The sequence below is a fragment of the Tachyglossus aculeatus genome, chromosome 9 (genome assembly GCF_015852505.1).
Source record: "Tachyglossus aculeatus isolate mTacAcu1 chromosome 9, mTacAcu1.pri, whole genome shotgun sequence".
Taxonomy (NCBI): Eukaryota; Metazoa; Chordata; class Mammalia; order Monotremata; family Tachyglossidae; genus Tachyglossus; species Tachyglossus aculeatus.
This window is the reverse complement of record NC_052074.1, coordinates 27,132,507-27,155,493: the sequence shown is the minus strand read 5'-3', so window position 1 is coordinate 27,155,493 and position 22,987 is coordinate 27,132,507. Positions and strand designations below refer to the sequence as shown.

Here is a 22,987-nt window from a genome sequence, read left to right as displayed (position 1 = left end):
TAGCTGGGGAAGGCCTCTTGGAAGAGATGTGATTTTAATACAGCTTTGAAGGTTGGGAGAAAGATGTTTTGTGGGATATGAAGGGGGAGGGTGTTCCATGCCAGGAGCAGAATATGCATATGAGGGGTCAGTGGCAAAATAGATGAGATTGAAGTGCAATGAGTAGGTTGGTGTTAGAGGAACAAAGTCAATGTGTAGAAAATCAGTGAAGCGCGAGGTAAGAGGGTGATAGAGTGCTTTAAAGCCAATGGAAAGGAGTTTCTGTTTGATGCAGAGGTGGATGGGCAACCACTGAGATTCTTAAGAAGTGGGTAAACATGGAATGAGTTTTTTGTTTTGTTTTATTTTTTGTAAAATGATCCAGATAGCAGAGTTGAGGTATGGACAGGAGTGGGCAAAAGCGGGAAGTCAGCAAGGAGGCTGATGCAGTAATCAAGGCAGGATAGGATAAATGCTTGGATCAACATGGTAGCAGTTTGGATGGAGAGGGAAGGCCAGATTTTAGCGATGTTCCGAAGGAACAGCTGAGAAGATTTGGTGACAGATTGGATATGTGTGTTGAAAGAGAGAGCTGAGTCAAGGCTACAGGCCTGTGAGACAGGGAGGATGGTGGTACTGTCTGCACTGATGGGAAAGTCAAGGGGAGGACAGAGTTTCGGTGGAATAGGAGTCCTGTTTTGGACATGTTATGTGTGAGGTGTCGATGGGACATCCAAGTAGCGATGTCCTGAAGGCAAGAGGAAATATTAGGCTACAGAGAAGGAGAAAGATTTAGGGCTGGCAGATGTCAATTTGGAAATCATCTGCAGAAAGATGATGGTGTTACAATCTGTTGGACCGTGTGCTCTTTGGGGGAAGGAATCATCTCTACTAACTGCATTGTACTCTCTCAAGGACTTAGCACAATGTTTTGCACAAAAGTAAGTGCTCAGTAAATACTGATTGATGGATTGATAGGAGCTGCTGATAGGTAGCCAGTGAAAGACCTCATGTCTTCTCTGTTGTTCAACATAACAAAGCAGAACTTAGCCCTGGGAGGCGCTACACTTGTGTGAGTGATGACCTTCAGATTTTCTAAATCAGAGTATTTGAATTAGTCCTCATCAGACATACTCCAGCTGCCTACTCTCCAAGGAGCTCAGAACAGCCCATTTAGAACTGCTTAGGGTTAGGGCTTCGGTGAAGAATAAGGGATGCAGATCATGATAATTATCATTATGGTATCTTAGCACTTAGTATGTGCCAAGCACTGTACTAAGTTGTGGGGTAGAAAAAAAATAATCAGGTTGGATGCAGTCCCTGTCCCATATGGGGCTACCAGTTTTAGTAGTAGGGAGTAGGATTTAATCCCTGTTTTACAGATGAGGAAACTGAGACCCACAGAAGTGAAATGACTTACCCAAAGTGACACAGCTGGCAAGTGGCGGAGCTGGGATTAGAACCCAGGTCCTTTGACCCCTAGGCCCATACTCTTTGCACTAGCCCACACTGCTTCCAGATCTTTGGTGTGATCAACTGTTATTTAGTCAGCTACTCATTGTGAATCAGGTTGCTGGTTTGTCCTTGACCCCTTGAATTACCGATGATTTGTCTTGCTGCCCTTGTAACCTTCTTGTTTTTAAGCTATTATCTGACCCATTCCCACTCAAGAATGTTATAAGGACCAACAATTACCCTAAAACACAGATTTTTTTTTTCCTTGTCATTTTTGTAAATGTGCATACTTCATATATTCTACTATTTTGTTTTTCAGCCAGTTATAAAGGTACTACTTCCTGTTATATCCTTGTTTTTTCCTCCTGCTCTGTTGGTGAATATCTTTTGCCAGCATGTCTCCCGCATTATATTGTTATCTCTCTGGGGCAGGCTGCATCTGCTTTGCTTCTGTTTTCCTTCTCAAGTGCTGAATATAGTACTTTGTACTCAGGTGCCCAATAAATATCCCTGATTGGTTGACTTAAGGAGATTAATTATATCTATAAAGGCTATTAGCATCTCATAGAAAATACTAATGATCACTTTTCCAGAGAAACATCTTTGTAGGGAGAAAGGGCTTTGGAAGCTTATATGAAAAGCAGGATATTTATTGAACTTTTACAGTGTTTGTTAAGGCCCTTGAATGAACCTTAGTAGTTGAAGATGTAATGACATTCATTAAGTCTTTATAATGTGTCCAGCACATCAAACTAAGTGCTGGAGAAAGATGCAGGATATTGGTAAGATTGGCAGGGAATTACTTCAGCCTGTCAAGTACCACCTTCTTTGATTCTCCCAAACCAACTGCCTAACTCTTCCTCACATAGGATTCCATATACTCATTGAATTTAGGGACCACGTCTTCTACTTCAGTTGCATATTCCACAGCTCCTAGTGTTCTGCTCTACATATAGTAGGTGTATGCTATTGATCGTGATGATGATGTTGATAATGATGGGAGGGAATGTGAGCCTCCTCACCCTTACACACAGAGTTGTTGCTTCATTCATTTAATCCATATGTATTGAGTGCTTCCTGCCCTTAGTACAGTGCTCTGCACACAGTAAGCACTCTATAAATATGATTGATTGTGTGCAGAGCACTGTACAAAGGGCTTGGAAAGTACAGTTCAGCAACAGAGAGAGACAATCCCTGCCCACAACAGGCTCACAGTCTAGAAGATCGCAACAGCAGTGAAAGAAGGAAGTGGCTGACCCAATCAATCAATTAATCAATGGTATTTATTGAGCACTTATTGTGGGCAGAGCACTGAACTACCTAAGGTCTTGGAAGAGTACAGTAGAGTGGGTTGACATGTTCCCTGCCCAAAAGGAGCTTACATTTTAGAGGAGATGACAGACATTAAAATTATAGATATGTGCATAAATAATAAGCGGCTGAGGGTGAAAATCAAGTACTTAAAGGGTAACAGAGCCAAGCACATAGGTGACACAGAAGGGAGAAGGAGTGGGGCAAATTAGGGCTTAGAGGTTGGGGAAGGCCCCTTGGAAGAGATTAATCAATCAATTGTATTTTTTATCGAGTGCTTACTGTGTACAGAGCACTATACTGAGCGCTTGGAGAGTACAACACAACACCCTAACTGACATAGTCTGTAAGACATATGATTTGAATAAGGCTTTGAAGGTGGGGAGTCTGGTGGTCTGTCATATATGGAGGTGGAAGGAGTTCCCAGACAGAGGGAGGATGCGGACAAGGGGTCAATGCTGACATAGGTAAGATTGAGATTCACTGAGTAGTTTGGCATCAGCGGAACGATATGTTCAGGCTGGGCCATAGTAGGAAATCAGTGAGGTAAGGGAGGAGGAGTCGAGCTGCCTGAGTATTTTAAAGCCAATAGTAAGGAATGTTTGATACAGCTGTATCTGGGCAACCAGTGAGGAGTGGAGAGATGTGGACTGAACTTTATTTTCTGTTTTAAGAAAAATGATCTGAGCAGCAGAGTGAAGTATGGACTGGAGTAGAGTGAGTCGGGAGGTAAGGGAGGTCAGCGAGGAGGAAGATGCCAAAGTCAAAAAGGATGTGATAAGGGCTTGGATCAGAGTTGTGAGCCCACTGCTGGGTAGGGACTGTCTCTATATGTTGCCAACTTGTACTTCCCAAGTGCTTAGTACAGTGCTCTGCACACAGTAAGCGCTCAATAAATACAATTGATTAATAATCAGTTGATCGTATTTATTGGGTACTCTCTATGTGCAGAGCACTGCACTAAGCGCTTGGGAGAGTGCATTATAAGAGACACAGTCCCTGCTTACAACGAGGTTACAGTCTGGAGGGGGAGACGGACATTAATGTAAATAAATTACAGACATGTACATAAGTGCTGTGGGGCTGAGAGGGGGGATAAATAAAGGGAGCAAGTCAGGCTGATGCAGAAGGGAGTTGAAGAAAAGGAAAAGAGGGCTTAGTCAAGGAAGGCCTCTTGGAGGAGATGTGCCTTTAATAAGCCTTTGCAGTCAGGGAGCATAATTCCTTTATTTTATTTTATTTTATTTTATTTGTACATATTTATTCTCTTTATTTTATTTTGTTAATATGTTTTGTTCTCTGTCTCCCCCTTCTAGACTGTGAGCCCACTGTTGGGTAGGGACTGTCTCTATATGTTGCCAACTTGTACTTCCCAAGCGCTTAGTACAGTGCTGTGCACACAGTAAGCGCTCAATAAATATGATTGAATGAATGTGAGTGAGAGGTAGTAGCTCTTTGGATGGAGAGGAGAGGGTATAAGACAGCGGGGAAACCTGGATCCCCAATAGCACGGAAGTTCCAGGCCTTGTGTCTGCAACTTCCAACATCCCTCCCCACCACCCACTGCTTCTGACACAAAACAGAACATCTTTCACAGGACATTTGAACGCACTTGTTGCTTTGTCTTAAGCATGTAGTCAAAGGAAGCATAAGTTGCACCTGGGGAAGTGGGAAGAGAAAGAATGAAGAGGCATTCCAGATTCACTCCACTTTTTTTAAGATGACTAATACCCAAGTTTGAAGAGCATCAAAGCAGATAGAACATTTCATTTTCAAGGGGCTTTATGCATTTCAACTAAACAATCCTCCCAACACCCCAGTGCGTTAGGCAATTATGCATTATTGTCCCTGTTTTGCAGAAAACTGAAATGCTGAATCAAGGGACTTGCTCAGTGCCTCACACAATGAATCAGTAGTAGCAGAGCAGGGATTAGAACATGAAAAATCTTAGCTCCTAGACCTTCATACAGGTATTTGTGGTATGTTGATTATATTCCGTTACCAGTGAAAAATACAGTACGCTTTCCTTTAAAAAGGTCTGCGACCTTATTTATGCATGTTACTAGCCAGAAATAGTTTTTTTTTTTTAAGAGGATGAGTAAAATGACACCAGGCTTGTCCTATGGGCATATGAACCATATTACCAAGGCTGTTGGTACTTTGGAGTTATTATGGATGGTGCATTGACAAGTATACTTTTTAAAATAGCAGTAATTATAGTATGTCTGCCCTCACAAGTAGGGTTAGGTTTACATGCTGGACAGCCTGGAATAGTTCCAGAATTTCAGCTTTTCCAAGTGTCTCATCTGCAATATTCTAGATTTCCACCCAGAACATGAGTTTTGGAAGCTCTAACCCAAGAATTATATATTTAAATTATACATTATAAATTTTGTGTTTATATCAACGTATGACATCCCCCTCCAAGCTGTAAATTCGTGGGCAGGGAATGTGTCTGCCAACTTGCATTTTACTCTACCACTTAGTGCAGTGCTCTGCACTTAGTAAGCGCTCAGTCCATACCACTGACTGATTGAAGAATAGATTCTGACCACATACAGTGCCGTACATCAGAGGTGAAAAGAAAACTTGACCCATATCAGATGCGGGCAGGGCCTGGAAATATCTGGCTGATCCGATAAGACCGAGGTTTGTTCAGTGAAAGTGTGAGACAAGGTCATTTCAAAACACCAGATTCCAGCCCACCCTAACCCGCTTGAGGAGGAGGGGAGCTTTTCCTCTCACTCCCTTCTACGTCACCCTGATTTTCTCCTTTTATTCATCCTCTCTCCCAGTCCCACAGCACTTCCTGTACATATCTGTAATTTTCTTTATATTAATAGCTGTAGAGTATAAGTTGGTTGCGGGCAGGGAACCTGTCTATTATGGTATTATATTGTACTCAGCGTGACTCAATGGAAAGAGCCCGGGCTTTGGAGTCAGAGGTCATGGGTTCAAATCCCGGCTCCGCCACTTGTCAGCTGGGTGACTTTGGGCAAGTCACTTCACTTCTCTGGGCCTCAGTTCCCTCATCTGTAAAATGGGGATTAAGACTGTGAGCCCCCGTGGAACAACCTGATCACCTTGTAACTTCCCCAGTGCTTTGCACATAGTAAGCGCCTAATAAATGCCATCATTATTATTGTTATTATTACTCTCCCAAGCTCTTGGTACAGTGCTCTGCACACAGTGCTCACTAAATATGATTGACTGTTTCTCCTCTACACTGTAAGCTTGTTGTGGGCAGGAAACGTGTCTGTTATATTGCTTTATTATACTCCCCCACTCAGTACAGTGCTCTGCACACAGCAAGTGCACAGTAAATAAGATTGGTTGACTGACACTGTCCACCTTCATTGTATCCCTGCTTTCCATGTGTCTTGCTGGTGTTTATTTGTATTTTTTGGTATTTGCTAAGTGCTTATTATGTGTCAAAGCACTGTTCTAAGTGCTGTTCTAAGATACTAGTTCTTCAGGTCGGACACAATCCATGTCCTTCATAGGGCTCGCGATAGGGCTGACAGTGCCCAACAGAATTAGCTTGTATCCACCCCAGCACTTAGCACAGTGCCTGGCACATAGTAAGCACTTAACTATTGCCACAAAAATGAAACAAAGCAAACTCTAGGTGAAGGATGGTTATCATTGTAGGTTATGCCACAGCAAGCCATCCGCTCATCTGGCTCAAGAAACCTCCTCTAGACTGTAAGCTCGTTGTGGTCAGGGAATGTGTCTACCAACTCTCGTATAATGTACTCAAGGGCTTAGTACAGTGCTCAGCACACAGCAAGCGCTCAATAAATACAACTGATTAAAGAAACCCAAGCTCTACCAGACTCAGACTCCTATATGAACTTTGATTAAAGGCACTGTGGTGCTTATTTTTTCCTTGGTTTTCTTCCTGGTTTAAAATATGATCTTGCTAGCTCTGACTGCATTCTTGCTCAGAGGAAATATATGGATTCGTTTGGCTGCCTCCCTTTAAAAAATTAGGAGATACAGAACATGTAACTATGTATTAAGTAATATTTGTTTATCCAGCTGTTTACCTTACCTTCCTAAAAAAAAGATATGAATAAAGCAAAATGGCATCAGGAAAATCACTAGCTTTGAAGAGTTTTGCTTTCTCTTCTCCTTTAGCAACAGTAATTCATACTAATTTTATCTGAGGCCTTAATTATTTAGATGATTGAAGCCAAAGTACTTAATATCGTAGTTTTATAGAAAAAAAGAGTTCCCTGTGATAGTCTTATGTAAGTTCCAAATTCTTAAATTTGGTACCATTGGATTTCCAAAAGATTGTCTGTGAACTTTTAAACCTTCAGTTTGGAAAAGAAAATTAACCATCAGTCGTATGAATTAGACTGTTCTGCCCTTTTTTCCATTTGAGGAATTGGAGCTACAAAGTGAAAAATGCATTAAGGTTGACATTAAGGAAATCCTAGAAAATTGATATCTCCAAGGATGACGCCTTGCTTTAGTACTTTTTAAAACATTTTGGGCACTAACTATATGAATTACCTTTAATCTTTCAGAGAGCAGAAAGGCAAACTCGAACGATGGACTCCGCTCAGTATGCAGAATTCTGTGAAAGTCGCCAGTTAAGTTTTTGTAAGTGTTGTTTATGTTCATTAATATTTTCTTGTGTGTACTTTAGTAATGTCAAGTGTTAATGGCTGTATCTGGAGAAGCAGGAAAATGAACTCATTCTGATTTTGTGAGTGTTTTGCTGTTTCTTTTAAAGAGCTGCATTTACTTAATTCACAAAATGTGAAAGTGAATCATTTGCTTGTCACGAGGTTTTATATATTGCTTTTATACTACTTGTGTATTCAGTGATTAATCCTCATATTGTTCTCTGCTGGTGATGGAGCCATCCACTATAAACAGCAGATGAGCCTCATTTCAGATACAAATATTGCCTGGCTCAGGATCTGGACGAAGGCATTCATTATAATACTAGCAGTACCACTTGTATGCTTTCATTCCCTGCCTGTCAACCCTCAGGTAGTCAACTAATGCCATTTATAAATGCCTACTGTGTGCAGAGCACTGCATCGAGAGCTTTGGAGTGTGCAATTGACGTGGCTATATGTTGCCAACTTGTACTTCCCAAGCGCTTAGTACAGTGCTCTGCACACAGTAAGTGCTCAATAAATGCGATTGAATGAATGGCCCCTGCCCTCAAAGAGCTTACATTCGAGTGAAGGAGACGGGCATTAAAAAACATTCCAGGAGCTCATTGTCGACAGGAAATGTGTCTGTTTATTGTTATGTTGTACTCTCCCATGCACTTGGTACTGTGGATGTACTTAGTACGGTATGATTGAATAAATGAACAGGGGAAGCAGCAGAGTGTAACACTATTTACATTAGTATGGAGGGGTGGGGCGAGTATCCAAAAGCTATGGGGGCTAATAATAATTATTAATAATCGTGGTACTTGTTAAGCGCTTACTGTGTGCCAGGCGCTGTTCTAAGCACTGGGGTGGATACAAGCACATCGGGTTGGACACAGTCGCTGTCCCACTTGGGGCTCACAGTCTCAATCCCCATTTTACAGATGAGGGAACTGAGGCACAGAGAAGTGAAGTGACTCGCCCAAGGTGACATAGCAGACAAGTGGCAGAGCTGGGACCCAAGTGCATAGACAATGCAGAAGAGAGGGAGAAGAGGATGGGGAGATAAGTGTGTAGTCACAAAAGGCTTCCTGGAGGAGACACGATTTTAATAAGGCTTTGAAGGTCGTTTGGCATGTTCCCAATGGGGTAGTGGTTGTAGCAAGCTAATAGGTGGGCAAACGGGCAACACTGCACCAAATTTATGCAATCATTTTACCTGCCAAACCTATTTATTCATTCATTCAATCGTATGCATTGAGTGCTTACCTTGTACAGAGCACTGTACTAAGCTCTAGGAAAGTACACTACAGCTATAAAGAGAGGCAATCCCTGCCCACAGCGGGCTTACAGTCTGTGACCCCACTGTGCTCTGCCGTTCGAAACAAGTGTTCTCTAAAGCACGACAAATGATATATGCAGTTTGTCAAAGCAGAGCAGTCATGGGAAAATCATCCCTTTTATAAGCACCTAAAGCCAGCTTGTAACATCATACTTTTTATTTGTGTATGCCTGCGCACTCAAAAGGACTTTTTCAATCAGTAGTTATTCATTGAGCACTTACTGTGTGCAGAGCACTGTACTAAGCACTTGGGCGAGTACAGTATAACAGAGTTGGTTGACATGTTCCCTGCTAATAACGAGGTTATAGTCCAGAGGATTTACCAATCTCATTCCAAACCCAGATCCTGATGCCGTCGAATTTTATCAAACTCTTCAGTACACCCCATTCTGACACACAATACTACTTTAACAGAAATAAAGACTTCACAAGCGCTTAACATCAACTAACTAAAAGCATTTGTGGCATATGACAATAATAGGCTTTATCACAGAGCAGAACAGCACTGCAGCAACAGTTCAGTAATGACTAAGCCTCTAGTTTGAAGGTCAAGAACGAGAAAATAAAAGATCCAGTTAAAAACATGACGAAGTAGCATATGACTCCACTAAAAGATTATACACAATGGTGCCTTAAAATGGAGGGCAATTAATGAGTCCGAATAATGATAGAATTGATTTGAAGGGGTGAGTGCTTCATTTATGCAGCATGAAGTACAAACAAATAACATTTTCAAAATAGCTTTCTGTGTAAATGTCAGCAAAATGAAAGAAAACATGTTTAGAAGCATTTGTTTTTTATAATTCGGTATAGTTTATAAGATGAGTTATAATTTGGCATCATACATCTGTGAAACATTAAGTAAATGGTACTTTGGATTATGGCAATTTCAGCAAATGAGAGGTTTTTGATAATGCCATTTTTAAACCTAAAAATTATAATCAAGCCTCAACATAAGTATAAATCTTCAGTTTATAAAATAACATCGAAAGCTGCTGAACTGTGTTTTTAAGGAAAAAAAATGATATCTGAAGGTTAATTCTCCAGAGACATGAATGTAATGTGAGTACAGTAATTGCTGGACTAGGTCTGATAGAATGTTCTATGCTTTGTCTTTGAAATGATCGATGCATCAGTAACTCATATTGTTTCTTTTTTTCCAATATACTGAAAGGACATTTATGGAAAACGTATTTAAGATAAAATTTAGTTTTCATTTAAACATCCCTCCATCCGTCTCACACTACCACCCCCAGCCTCGACTTAAATCCAGAATACTCTTTGTCTGCTCCTGCACTTGTGCCAGGCTCCGCTGTTGGTAGAAATCCAGGTACCAGACTGATTTTGCCACTTGTCATCCTTACATGCTACAACTCTGCCCTCTTTTCCACTCAGCGATTCAAGTTCTCCCTCGAGCCCATGGCTCCCACCAACTATTTCAGACCTTTAACCCCCTTCTGAAACTCCCAGTGCCCTCATTCCACTCCTCAGAAACCTCCAATGGTTGTCCATTCCTCACTGCAACAAAAAGAAATGACTGGGTTTAAGCCACTGTCAGCTCTTTCCCTTTTTCCGTACCCACTCTTCTCTCCCACTACACCCTAGCTCACATTCTCTGTTCTTCTCAGACTAGCCTACTTACTGCCTTTTGTTCTCTCTGTAGTCCACACTGATGTCTTCCTCTGGTCTGGGACTCCTTTCCCCGTTATATCAGACAAATAACAGTTTTCCCCATCTTCAAAGCCCTTCTGAAATCACATTTACTCCAGGAAGCTTCCTTTCACCTTAAATCCTTACATCCTTTCCACACCCCTTAAGCACTTGAGTACTCAAAACTCCCCCAAAGCCTTTCTGGACATATAGTACATACATGACATATGTACAAGAGTTAATGACTAAGTAGCAGTACATCATAAAACACACAAAAGTGCTATGGGAGGTTGAAAGTACTTAAGTGTTTAGGAGGCACTGCTGAAGTGGCAGCTGTGTGGGGTTTAAATTAGGAAGTCTAGAAATTAATCAACTAAGATTTCTTGGAGGAGACGGAAAAGGCTTTCAAGACGGGGAGAGATGTGCTCTCGGATTTGAACGGGAACAGAGTTCCAGGCAGGGTGTGAGGAACAAGGGTTTTTTTTTTAAGTGGCATTTATTAAGCATTTACTAGGTGTCAAACACTGTCCTAAGCACTGGGATAGATACACGTGAATTAGGTTGGATACAGTCTCTGCCCCGCATGGGGCTTATTGTTTAGGAAGGAGGGTTGAGATTCTACCATTATTTTCAAATAACATAATCCACTGGGTGGATGTGTGTATCTTTTGCTTTTTTTAAAAAAATTGACTCTAGTGATGGTGAGGTCGTTCTATGCATGTGTCAACCCTACTTTGGGACCAATGGAGACATCTAGCAGTCCTGGATTCAAGTAGGGATTGCCTGCTGGGAGAGTCCCAGCCATATGGTCTGTTTGTGTTAAGAGAACCATCCAGGGGGCCCCGTATGGAGTCCAGCAGAAACCGTGAAAACAAGCTTTCATTCATTCATTTATTCAGTCATATTTATTGAGCGCTTACTGTGTGCAAAGCACTGTACTAAGCGCATGGGAGAGTGCAGTGTAACAACAGATACATCCCTGCCCACAATGAGCCCACAGTCTAGAGGGGGAGACAGACATTAATGTATATAATAAATAGGTAAATAAATAAATTACAGGTATAGACAGATATATATGTATTCGCTGTGGGATGGGAGGGAGGATGAATGAAGGATCAAGTTAGAGCGGTGCAGAAGGGAGTGAGTGAAGAGGAGAGGAGGGCTTAGTTAGGGAAGGTTTCTTGAAGGAGATGTGCCTTCAGTAAGGCTTTGAAGTGGGGGAGTAAGGCTTTCTAATATGGATCCCAAAGGGCCACAGCAGGTAGTAAGTCAACTTCCTGCTCTGTGATGGAATTAAGACACAATTTCAGCCCTGTGCTGCAGTCACTAGGTTCCTACACCTAAAAAAAAAAAACCCTCTATGTGCCTTTCCCAGCCTGTTGAACCCCTGCCTGCTTACAAGCTTGAAGACTGTTGCCCTCTGTGCCCCCACGGGAACATGCCAAGCAAGGATGAAGCACTTAGTACCGTGCTTTGCACACAGTAAGCACTCAGTAAATCTGATTGAACTGAATGAAGGATGATAGAATGTGAGTGGTGTGGCACAAACCACTAGAAGTGCAATCAATTGCTTCACACAGGTTCTCAGTACTGAAGTCTCAGCATCACGGATGGTCCTTTGCTCTCGAGAGGATATTCCATGATCTGTGTCAGTATGTGTGGCAAAAAGACTGGCGTGTGATCGACACCCTCTTCCGTATTGTTTGTGTGAAAAGCTAGTTCCTGCCTCTGGTAGTGGATTTGTTTTATCTAGCCACTGCCACTGGTCTAGAGCCTGCTTCTTAACCACCCAATCTTTGCAAAGTCTTTGCTGGAGGAGAAAAATGCCTCTTCCATTTTTTTTTTCCCACAAAGCTGGACTGTGCTCTTGTAAGCTCGTTGTGGGCAGGCAGTGTGTCTGTTTATTGTTCCATTGTACTCTCCCAAGCACTAGAACAGTGCTCTGCACACAGTAAGTGCTCAATAAATACAGTCGAATGAATAAATGAAGTTGGCATAATTGTATAAACAAACAAACCTGCAAAAAAGCAGTGTTATTTACCATATTTAGGATAGCAGAGGCTTCATGAACATGACAATACCCAACCAAAGGCTTTCTCAAAAACAAACACAGGCTCTGCAAATATATCAATGCAGCAAACATCTGGGTACACAATATGAAGTGGCTTTTTGGTGCACACTTCCACTTTATTAGCTTCACATCTGCGTGGATGGAATTCCCCCATCAGAAGCAATACCAAGGGCAACTATTTATTATCCGTTTCTCGGCCGTTTATCCCCCTTCCCCTTCTAATTTTTTGCTCCTTAATTCAGCCAGAGTTCGTTAATATAAAAGTAGCTTGAACACAATGACAAGAGGAGAACAAGAAATACATTTGCTACTTAAGTCTCTAAGTCATGTGAATCTGCTTGGACATATTCAACTGTCTTCTTTACTCACACTCCATAATGAATTCTTTAGGGGACTGTCACAATATGCCTCTTTGTATAAAGCCAAATGCCAGTCAAAGAGAAAAGTGCCTCAAGTTCCTCTAACTGACGGAGCCAATCCATGACAACTGTTAACTTTGAGTTCAAAAGTATGCCACAGATGTTAACCAAGTGTTTGTGAGCATTTACAGCTTACCAGTTAGATGGAATGGTTGAATGTCAGAGTATCCAGATGATTGGTTACCTTTGGGAGCTGGCTTTAAAGAGGATTATAATAATTCTGCCACTCTTGACAGCCTAGGATGATCACTTCTCTAGCCAGGCTTAATACTGTCTATGATTTATGTAAATGAAGACTAGCTTTTCTTGGAATCCATGAGCACTCTATCTATAGGGATCAAAGCCCCACATTTTCCATAATAGTGATGTAGTTTATAGACTTACAAAGGTAGATATGGGGGGCGGCGGGGGTGGAGGAGTTAACAGATTATTTAAAAAAAAATCATAATCGTATTCTTAGGAATTTGGTTATTACTTCACTTGCAATCCCTTCCCCTCTGTTACGAATTAAATTTGCACTTGTGCTAGTAATGGTTTGAGAGTTATCTACCTGAAACCAGTTGCAGTCCTAAAGTTGTATTTGCCCACCATTTTAGACGAGAAATCCTACGTCAGTTTTTCTAGGGACCTAGATATAGACAGTTTCAGGGTATTTACAGTTCAAATTTAACTTCAGTCACTTTCTCAGGCTATGACCCTACTGCAATTACTAAAAAAAATTTGAAGATTTCCTTACAATGTGGCCTTCTCTAAATGCTGCTTCTTTAAGTAATAAATTTTCTCCCTATTTAAGGACTCTCCCCCAAAATACAGCAAGTCAGCCCCAACTTCCTAACACTTCCTCTGCTAGAACTCTCAAACAAAAGCAGGGTGTGAAGTTCTCTCTGCATGATCAGCTGCTGATGGTTTCCCCTGTGACACACCGAAGATCCAAATAATTCTGAGTTCTTGATCCATTTTCTCCTCTGGCGTTGATTTTATTAGTGGTATATTGAGAGATGGTGGTTGGAAATTGGGAGAGGAGTCCCAGTGCAAGGGACTGTGGGCACTGAATTGCATTCAGATCATTATTCATATTTTCTGGAGTGAATGCAAATGGGAATATGCAAGATGAATGTGTTGAATATTAATTTGGGACATTCCTATTTCAATTTAGCCAAAAAAGCCTCCAAGTTCCGAGACTGGCTGGACTGTAGCAGTATGGAGATAAAGCCAAATGTTGTTGCCATGGAGATTTTGGCATATCTTGCTTATGAGACTGTGGCACAGGTAAGCAAAGGAGTATCTTTTAAACTGCACCCTGAAGAATTTTGAGCGAAGCATGACATTTTTTTTCTACAAAAGCCTCATAGTATATGATAATCCTTTTGAATACTTTTATTTTGACTTTCCTGGGGCCTACATTGTATTAAAAAGGGAAAACTGGGATTTTTAAAAGGGAAAGTAGAGACCGACCTTTATTAGTACCAGTGATATTGTTTGATCTTTATTGTAACCCAAAGCAAGCCCAGTTGACTTCCTTAGTATCCATCAGTCCAACAATCATGTGAATTTAGTGAGATTGTATCCGTGCGAGTTTGGAACGGAAAAGACTACAGGACCACAAATCCATTCTGGTTTTGTGTGCACATAAAGACAGTTCCTTGCTCTGGAGCTGTTTTGGCCCCTTGGCTACCCAGCAGGAACTCTAAGGAAATTCTCTAGTTGGTTAGCTCCACCTCTAGACTGTAAGTTCCTTGTGGGCAGGGATCATAGCTACCAACCCTACTGTACTGTTCTTTCCCAAATACTCAGAACAGTGCTTGGCACACACTAAGCACTCAATAAATGCCATGGATTGATTGAAGTCTCTCTTATACCCAGTGATCAATCTGCCATATTGCCAACTGACAAGTGCTTAGAACAGTGCTTTGCACACAGTGCTCAATAAATATGATTGAATAAATGATTGAATTAATTCACACGCACTTATCTGTCACATCTGTCATTCTCAGTGTCCCCAGATCTGTGAGTGAGACTCCCTATTGACTGTGTATTTTTTTTCTCATTACCCTATAAACACCCTGGCATTTAGCTTCTGTGGCTTCACCCAATTCAAATAGTCCCAGACCTGACTTTGAGGCTGGCTAGCGGCTGATTTAGCATCTCCCCACTGCTGAACATTCACTGTCGAGCTTGTGCTCGATGGGAGATATTTCGGGCCATTTCCAGAAGAGGATGGAGCCATTAGAGAAGCAGCGTGGCTTAGTGGATAGAGCACGGGCCTGGGAGTTAGAAAGATCTAATCCCAGTTCTGCCACTTGTCTACTGTGTGGCCTTGGGTAAATCACTTAACTTCTCTGGGCCTCAGTTACCTCATCTGTAAAATAAGGATAATAATAATAATGATGATGGCATTTATTAAGTGCTTACTATGTGTAAAGCACTGTTCTAAGCACTGGGGAGGTTACAAGGCAATCAGGTTGTCCCACAGGGGGCTCCCAGTCTTAATCTTCCCATTTTACAGATGAGGTAACTGAGGCCCAGAGAAGTTACATGACTTGCCCAAAGTCAAACAGCTGACAATTGGTGCAGTTGGGATTTGAACCCATGACCCCTGACTCCAAAGCCCACGCTCTTTCCACTGAGCCACGCTGCTTCTCTAAAGCAGGGATAAAGACTGAGCCCCATGTGGGACAGGAACTGTGTCCAACCCGATTAACTTGTATCTACCCCAGCCCTTAGAACAGTGCTTGTCACATAGTAAGTGCTTAACAAGTGCTATTATTATTATTAATAATACTAATAATTTCTCTAAGACTCTGAAACTACGACACCATAGCTGGACACATACATAACACCATCTTTTCCCTGCTTGTCAGTGAGTCTAAGTGGGACAGATGACAGCCTTCCTGAAGTCCAGATAGACAGTATCCATTTCATTTACCTTGTCTGTGGTCCTTTTTTTCATGGGGCTTATTAAGCACACTTACCCTGTGTCAGGCACTGCACTAAGCATTGGGTAGATACAAGGTAATCAAATTGGACAGAGGGGGGAGGATGATTTAATCCCTGTTTTACAGATAAGTGAGGCACACAGAGAAGTTAAGTGATTTGCCCAAGGTCATAAAGCAGACATGTGGCAGAGCCCGCGTTAGAACCCAGGTCTTCTGACTTGGGCCACACTGCTTCTCCCTTTTTTTTGGTAGGAGATTGAATTTGTGCAGTTTGTTCCTTATACTGTAGTGTTGGTGACTTCCTAGCATCTTATGTTTTTCAAGGAAGTTGCAGCTTGTTTGCTTGTTAGTTTTTTCAATTATCTAGTTAGAAAAGCAGCGTGGCTCAGTCGAAAGAGCACGGGCTTTGGAGTCAGAGGTCATGGGTTCAAATCCCGACACCGCCAATTGTCAGCTATATGACTTTGGGCAAGGCACTTAACTTCTCCCTGCCTGTTACCTCATCTGTAAAATGGGGATTAATACTGTGAACCCCACATGGGACAACCTGATCACCTTGTAACCTCCCCAGCGCTTAGAACAGTGCTTTGCACATAGTAAGTGCTTAATAAATGCCATTATTATTATTATTATTATTAATGATTATCTTCACGGGAGTTGAAGTAAAGCTCACATGCACATACTTTGGGTTTTGCTTTTCTTGCGTAGTATACGTGGTCCTTTTTTGTTGCTGATTTGTTGATGCTAAATGCATTGTGAATTTGTCTGTCATTTTCATTGTTTTGTTCTAGTTGGTGGATTTGGCTCTTCTTGTCAGGCAGGACATGACTCCAAAGGCAGGTGACCCCTTCAGTCATGCTATTTCTGCCACCTTCATACAGTATCATAATTCTGCTGAGGTATGTTTTGTTTGTCTCAAATTAGACATTTTGTGCCCATGTCAGTCAGTGGCCTATAGTAAACAGCTTAAACAAGCACATCAGGGTGAAACCACTGAACATACAATTGAATGTACAGTTAAATATATAGTGTATAAACAAGTAAAACTGTACATAGGTTCGTGAATGCTGAGAATAGGATTATAAAGTTTACAAATGCTAAAAAAGTGGGCGTTGGCCTGACCTGACTGAGCGGTTATAAATTAATCAGGGAACAGGAAAAGTTTTCTTGAAGAGGTGGGGTTTCAGGAGGACTTTCAATCAACTAATCAATAATGTTTATTAACTGCCTACTGAGGGTATTGCACTGTATTAAGCAAATGGGAGAGTACAAAAGAAGAGAGGTGTGAACTCCCCCAAATTGTCCTCTTACCTCCCCTGCTCCCTTCCACCCCCTCATCCATTCTCATTCTTTGTTGTTGTTGTCATTGTGATACTTAAGTGCTAACTCTGTCAAGCCTTGTTCTAAGCGCTGGGTTAGATACAAGTTACTCAAGTCTAATACAGTCCCTCTCCCACATGGAGCTCATACTTGCTCTGAATATGTGGGAGAATAGGTTTTGAATCCCATTTTTGCAGTTGAGGAAACTAAGGCATAGAGACGTGAAGTGACTTGCCCAAGGTCACACAGCAGACAAGCGGCGGAGCCGGGATTAGAACCCATGACATTTTGGCACCCAGCCCTGTGCTCTAGCCACTATGCATACTCCTTCGTGGTTGGCATTGCCATATTCCAGCTTTACTGTGTCATCACGCTTTTATTTTCATGCCTTCAGTCTCTCACCTATCTAGTCCATCCTTCCCTTAGCTGGCTGGAGCAGCTTAGTACTAACCGCTTAGTACAGTGCTCTGCACACAGTAAGCGCTCAATAAATGTGACTGAAGGAATGGACCATTTTTCTAAAATGTTATCTCCACCCCACCCCCATCAATCAATCGATCAATCAAGTGCTTAATGCAGTGCTTTGCACACACTCAGCCCTCAGTAAGTACAATTGAATGAATCACTGGTGTTTACTGAACGCTTACCTTCTGCAGAGTACTGTACTAACTGCTTGGGACAGTGCAATACAAGACAGTTCTAACATAACACTATCTTTTCCCTGCTTGTCAGTGAGTCTAAGTGGGACAGATGACAGCCTTCCTGAAGTCCAGATAGTATCCATTTCACCTACCTTGTCTGTGGTCTTTTTTTTCATGGGGCTTATTAAGCACACTTACCCTGTGTCAGGCACTGCACTAAGCACTGGGGTAGATATAAGGTAATCAAATTGGACAGAGGGAGGATGATTTAATCCCTGTTTTACAGATGAGAAAACTGAGGCCCCAGATAAATTAAGTGATTTGCCCGAAGTCATAAAGCAGACACTTGGTAGAGCCAGGGTTAAAACATAGACACGTTCACTGCCCACCATGAGCTCTACTCAAGCGTATGTAATGGTTACCCATTTCTCTCTGCCTCAAGTGGAAACTCCTAACGATTGGTTTGGAAAACTTGTTTCAGGCTTCGTTTTGAATCCAAGCTACACGGGAGATGTGTTTTTTGAAAAAAAAAATCCAAAATAAATTATGTTTGTGACCTGGAACTGTCATGTAAAATATCCATCTTACTTCTGGGGTCCTGGAGGCATACAGATAAAACCAGTTGTCTTTGTATTTCAGTTCACCACCAGAATCAGTCAGCCCTATTGCCCAAAAGTTTCTTGGTATGAGTTCAGTGACAGCAACAGTCAGTCATGTGTATCCACTGGCCAGTCAGAAGACATACATGAAAAAGCCATCACACAGCCGTCTTGATTGGACTCCATGAACAAAAGCCAACATTTTTTCAGCTCTACTGGGCTCAATTGTAGCAAAAATATTAGTTGTCCAAAAAATATTATTTGTCCATTTGATTAGTTGTCTAACAAGTCACATCCGTCATTAAGAAATAATCATATTTATTGAGCACATGCTGAATAAATGCCATTATTATTATTATTATGAAGTCCGGGAATAATTTTCACCTTAGTATCAGTCAGTCAGTCAACTGTATTTGTTGAGTGCTTAGTATGTGCAGAGCACTGTGCTAATCTCTTGGGTGAGTCAGCATAACAAAGGTGATAGACATGTTCCCTGCCCTCAATGAGTTTAAAGTCTAAAGGGGAAGACAGACCTTAATATAAATAAGGTCTGCCACTTGTCTGCTGTGTGACCTTGGGCAAGTCCCTTAACTTCTCTGAGCCTCAGTTACCTCATCTGTAAAATAGGGATTAAGACTGGGAGCCCCATGTGGAACAGGGACTGTGTTCAACCTCACTAACTTTTATCTACCCAAGTGCTTATTACAATGCCTAGCGCTTAGTAAGTGCTTAACAAATACCACTTGAAAAAAAGTTCTGCCCAAGTGCAAGCATGGAAATGGGGTGGCATATGCATGCGCAAGGAGATGGTATATGTAGTACCAAGTGAAACCTGCATCATCGCAGTTAAATTAATCTACTTGAATAAGTGGGCAAAAACCATGTTTTTGTTTACCCTATCACTTATCATAAAATTCATTAAGCCTAGAAAGCCTTGACATTCAAGTGGCTTTATTTCTTCCTTTTTCAGCCTCATCTTTTAGGACAGGGTGGAGGGATGAAGTCAAGCCCTGACTCTCCCGAGAACACCCCTCCTCCAACACCTACGCCTCCAATAGCTGGGTCACAACATTTGGGGAAAACCCCCCCAGGACCACTGGGAAATGGGAGCATTGGACAAGATAAAGTCAAGCAAAGAAAAAGGAAAAAGGTGAGATTGAATAGGAAAGTACTAAAGGGAGCCATTTGGGGTTGGTATACCTGCCGTTTTGCGTTTCTTCTTCCCTCAAGCTCTCAACTGCCTTCAACGTTAGGAACACTAATTATAGGTGACTTCGATGTGACACTCCAGGTTCTCCTCCTATCTCCCTGGCTGCTCCCTCTCCGTCTCCTTTGCCGGCTCCTTCTTTGCCTCCCACCTCCTACCTGTGACAATCTGTCAAGGCTCAGTTCTGGTTCCCATCTAGACCCACTCTCTTGGAGAACTCATTGGTTCCCTCAGCTTCCACTACCATCTCTATAAGCAAATCTACCTCTTCAGCCCAGTCCTTCTTTGCAGTCTTGTATTTCCTTCTGCCTTTTGAATGTCTCTACTCGAATGTCCTGCAAACTCTTCAAACTTAACATTCCCAAAACAGTCATCCTCCCATTCCCACCCTCTGCTCCCCACTGACTCCATCACTGTAGACAAACCACCATCCTTGGTAACCTTGGCATTATTCAAGACTCATCGCTCTCATTCAGCCCACACTTCCAGTCTGTCCGTAAATCCTGTCAGTTCTACCTTCACAAAGTAAGTGCTCAATAATACAATTAACTGACTCATAATTCGAGCTACCATCCCTTCCAATTGGAGTACCTAGCAGACTGCTCTGCACACAGTGGACCCATCATCATCATCACGGAGAGTTTTTATCTTTCAGATTTTAAATCAGCCTGTCTTACAGTTATTTCAAACAGCGACCCAGGTTGCAGCCCTCGTAAGACATTCATTTCCTAACATTTAAAAAAAAAATGAGAAAAACTGGACCCTGAAGGTTGTCTGGTGGGACTCCCCTGTTATGCTTTTCATCCGCTCTCCAGTGACCACTGTGTCATGAAGCCCTCGGTGAAATATAACAATATAATACTACAGGAGACAGTGTGGCCTAGTGGATGGAGCATGGGCCTGGAAGACAGAAGGACCAGGGTTCATTCATTCATTCAGTTGTATTTATTGAGCACTTACTGTGTGCAGAATACTGTACTAAGCACTTGGGAAAGTACAATATAACAAGCAGATGCATTCCCTGCCTATAATGAGATTGATTCTACTCCCGGTTCCACCACTTGTCTTCTGTGTGACCTTGGGTAAGTCACTTAACTTGTCTGTGCCTCAGTTACCTCATCTGTAAAATGGGGATTGAGACAGTCCAGCCCCATGTGAGACGGGGACTGTGTCCAACCCGATTTGCTTCGCCCAACCCGATTTGCTTCGTTCAACCCAATTTGCTTTGTCCAACCTGATTTGCTTGTATCCACCCCAGTACTTAGTACAGTGCCTGACACGTAGTAAACAGTTAACAAATATCATCATTATTATAACTATTACCGTGATCCCCAAAACTCATTTGGCTGATCTGTTAAGCATGGGTCACGTTAAAGTCATCTGGGATTTGTCCATGGAACTTTTGGGAGGATTTGGAGTGTGGCAGCAATGATGTGCATCCTTGGTCAAAAAAACAAAAACCCGGTCCATTTTATAAAGCTTCATTTTCATATTTTTGGCACTAAAGGTCCGTTGTGTGTTTTTGATTTACTAACCATTTCTGTGTGTTTCTGTTACAGAGTACTGCAGCCTCTGGGATCGAGGCTCAAAGCGATGCCATCCAGCCCAGCCACATCAGAGAGGCCATCCGACGCTACGGCCACAAGATTGGCCCAGTTTCCCCATTCACAGTACGTAATAACAGAGTTATAAAAAGTTATATTTATAATCTTAAAGAACTTTGATTCTCAAGTGGTCAAGCGAAGAAGCATTGGAATTGTTGAGAGCAATTTGCGGTATCGGTAATTTTCTTTTATAAAAGTGGCATAATTCTTTTGGGAAATAAAACTTAGTAATTTCTGTCCCTTTTTGGAAGGACAAAAAAGTTTTTTTGTCCTTTTAAATATTATTTTCTTTCCATTATAAATTATGCTTTTGTGAGGGCTTGCCATTTTTGCTTCTCAAGGTTTGCATATACAGATTTTTTTTTCAATTATGTGTATGCAAATATTTCCAGCAGAGTTTTATATTCTAAAATTAGGTTACTTGGAGATGCCACTTCTTTCAAATGACATACGCCCAAGTAATATACTTGGGTTGGAGGGAGAATAAGTGATTTGATTACCAGGTTTGAGCTTCACTGAAGTGCATGCATTCAGCCTCAGACACCTTATGAAGTTCAAATGGTTTGCAGTGCTTTTAACCTTCAATTTTTGGATTTAAAATTAGAGTGGCATTACTCTTTGGAAATAAAAAAAAAGCAGGTATTAAAAATGTCCAATGAACTTAAGACATCTTGCTTGAGCTCTCTCCTGAGAAGTTCTATCCTTTGAGGACATTTTTCTTCTTAGGAATAAATATCAATCATTGAGTCTTACTTTGACAGCTAGTGGGAGTCGATAGGGGTAGCCTCTGGAACGTGGAACTCTTTGATGTCTCTTGCATTCCAGACGTACATACCTTTAGAAATTATCCTTTTTTTCCCAAAAGTGAACTTTATTATTGTGGTCGTCATCCAGAATTTGAGATCTCTTATGCTCACCCTTGTTTGATTTCCTGCCTCTGACAATTGAGCGCCTCCCCTTCCCACAATAATGGTTATATTATTTGCAATCTATGCCTTTTTTGGGGGAGTTCTGAGTAATTCCATGCCTTTATTTTACAGTAAGGATGTTCTTTCTATAACAATGCCTGCTCAATTTACTATTTCGATTCTGGTACTGAGCCCAGCAGAATCCACTCTGGGAATCTGTGGGAAAAGGAAGGACATTCCCCCCAGTCCCTCCTTGACGCTCGGACTGAAGCTGGGATAACCCTGCCTCAGTTGGAGAAATCTTGGCCAGGGCCTTTGTTCTGCCATTCCCCAGTGCAGAACTGAGAGATGCATTGAGGGATGCAGCAGGTGAGCCCAGGTGAGGCTGATGTACCGACAGAGAAAATGGCATTCATTTTGTGCCAACCTCCTTGTAGTCATCTTCCCTCTGCCCACATCCCTAAAAGACCCTATGTGGACCTCTGGCCACCTGCTTAGAAAAGAAGGTCCAAAAATTCCCTCTGGGGAAACAAACCTATTTTTGTAAAAGATGAATCCCTGAATGGAAACTTCCACCCTCTCCATTCTGTGTCCAAACACCCCTCTCAAACACATTCGAGAGGGAACAGAAATCCTACCGCTAGCAAAATTACCGTAAATGTTCAAGCACCCTCAGTCGTACCGCCTGACAGCCCATCCTGGCGTTGGCACGTAACGTTACTTATACTTCACCCATGTGGAGAAAATTATATCTTGCATCCCTCCCACCCCAGGGGATGTAGGGTGGAGTGGATATGGGATGTACAATCCTAATGAAAAAATTGGGCAGTATGGATTTTTTTTAAATCTTAGAAACCAAAAACATTAATAATTGATTTGAACACAGTGAACTATATGAATCAAACCAAAAAAAAATCTGGTCCCAC

At 41.8% G+C, this 22,987-nt stretch overlaps 1 protein-coding gene across 3 annotated transcripts in view; it reads left to right on the top strand.

The window, feature by feature from the left end:
* SUPT3H (SPT3 homolog, SAGA and STAGA complex component) overlaps positions 1-22,987 on the top strand; it is a 415,169-nt gene that overhangs the window by 321,741 nt on the left and 70,441 nt on the right. For all 3 annotated transcript variants that reach the window (XM_038750984.1, XM_038750985.1, XM_038750983.1), the window contains 5 exons: positions 7,281-7,356; positions 14,003-14,115; positions 16,574-16,681; positions 19,313-19,492; positions 21,109-21,219. In XM_038750984.1, coding sequence (XP_038606912.1) covers positions 7,281-7,356; positions 14,003-14,115; positions 16,574-16,681; positions 19,313-19,492; positions 21,109-21,219 — 588 coding nt within the window. The remainder of the gene's footprint in view (positions 1-7,280; positions 7,357-14,002; positions 14,116-16,573; positions 16,682-19,312; positions 19,493-21,108; positions 21,220-22,987) is intronic.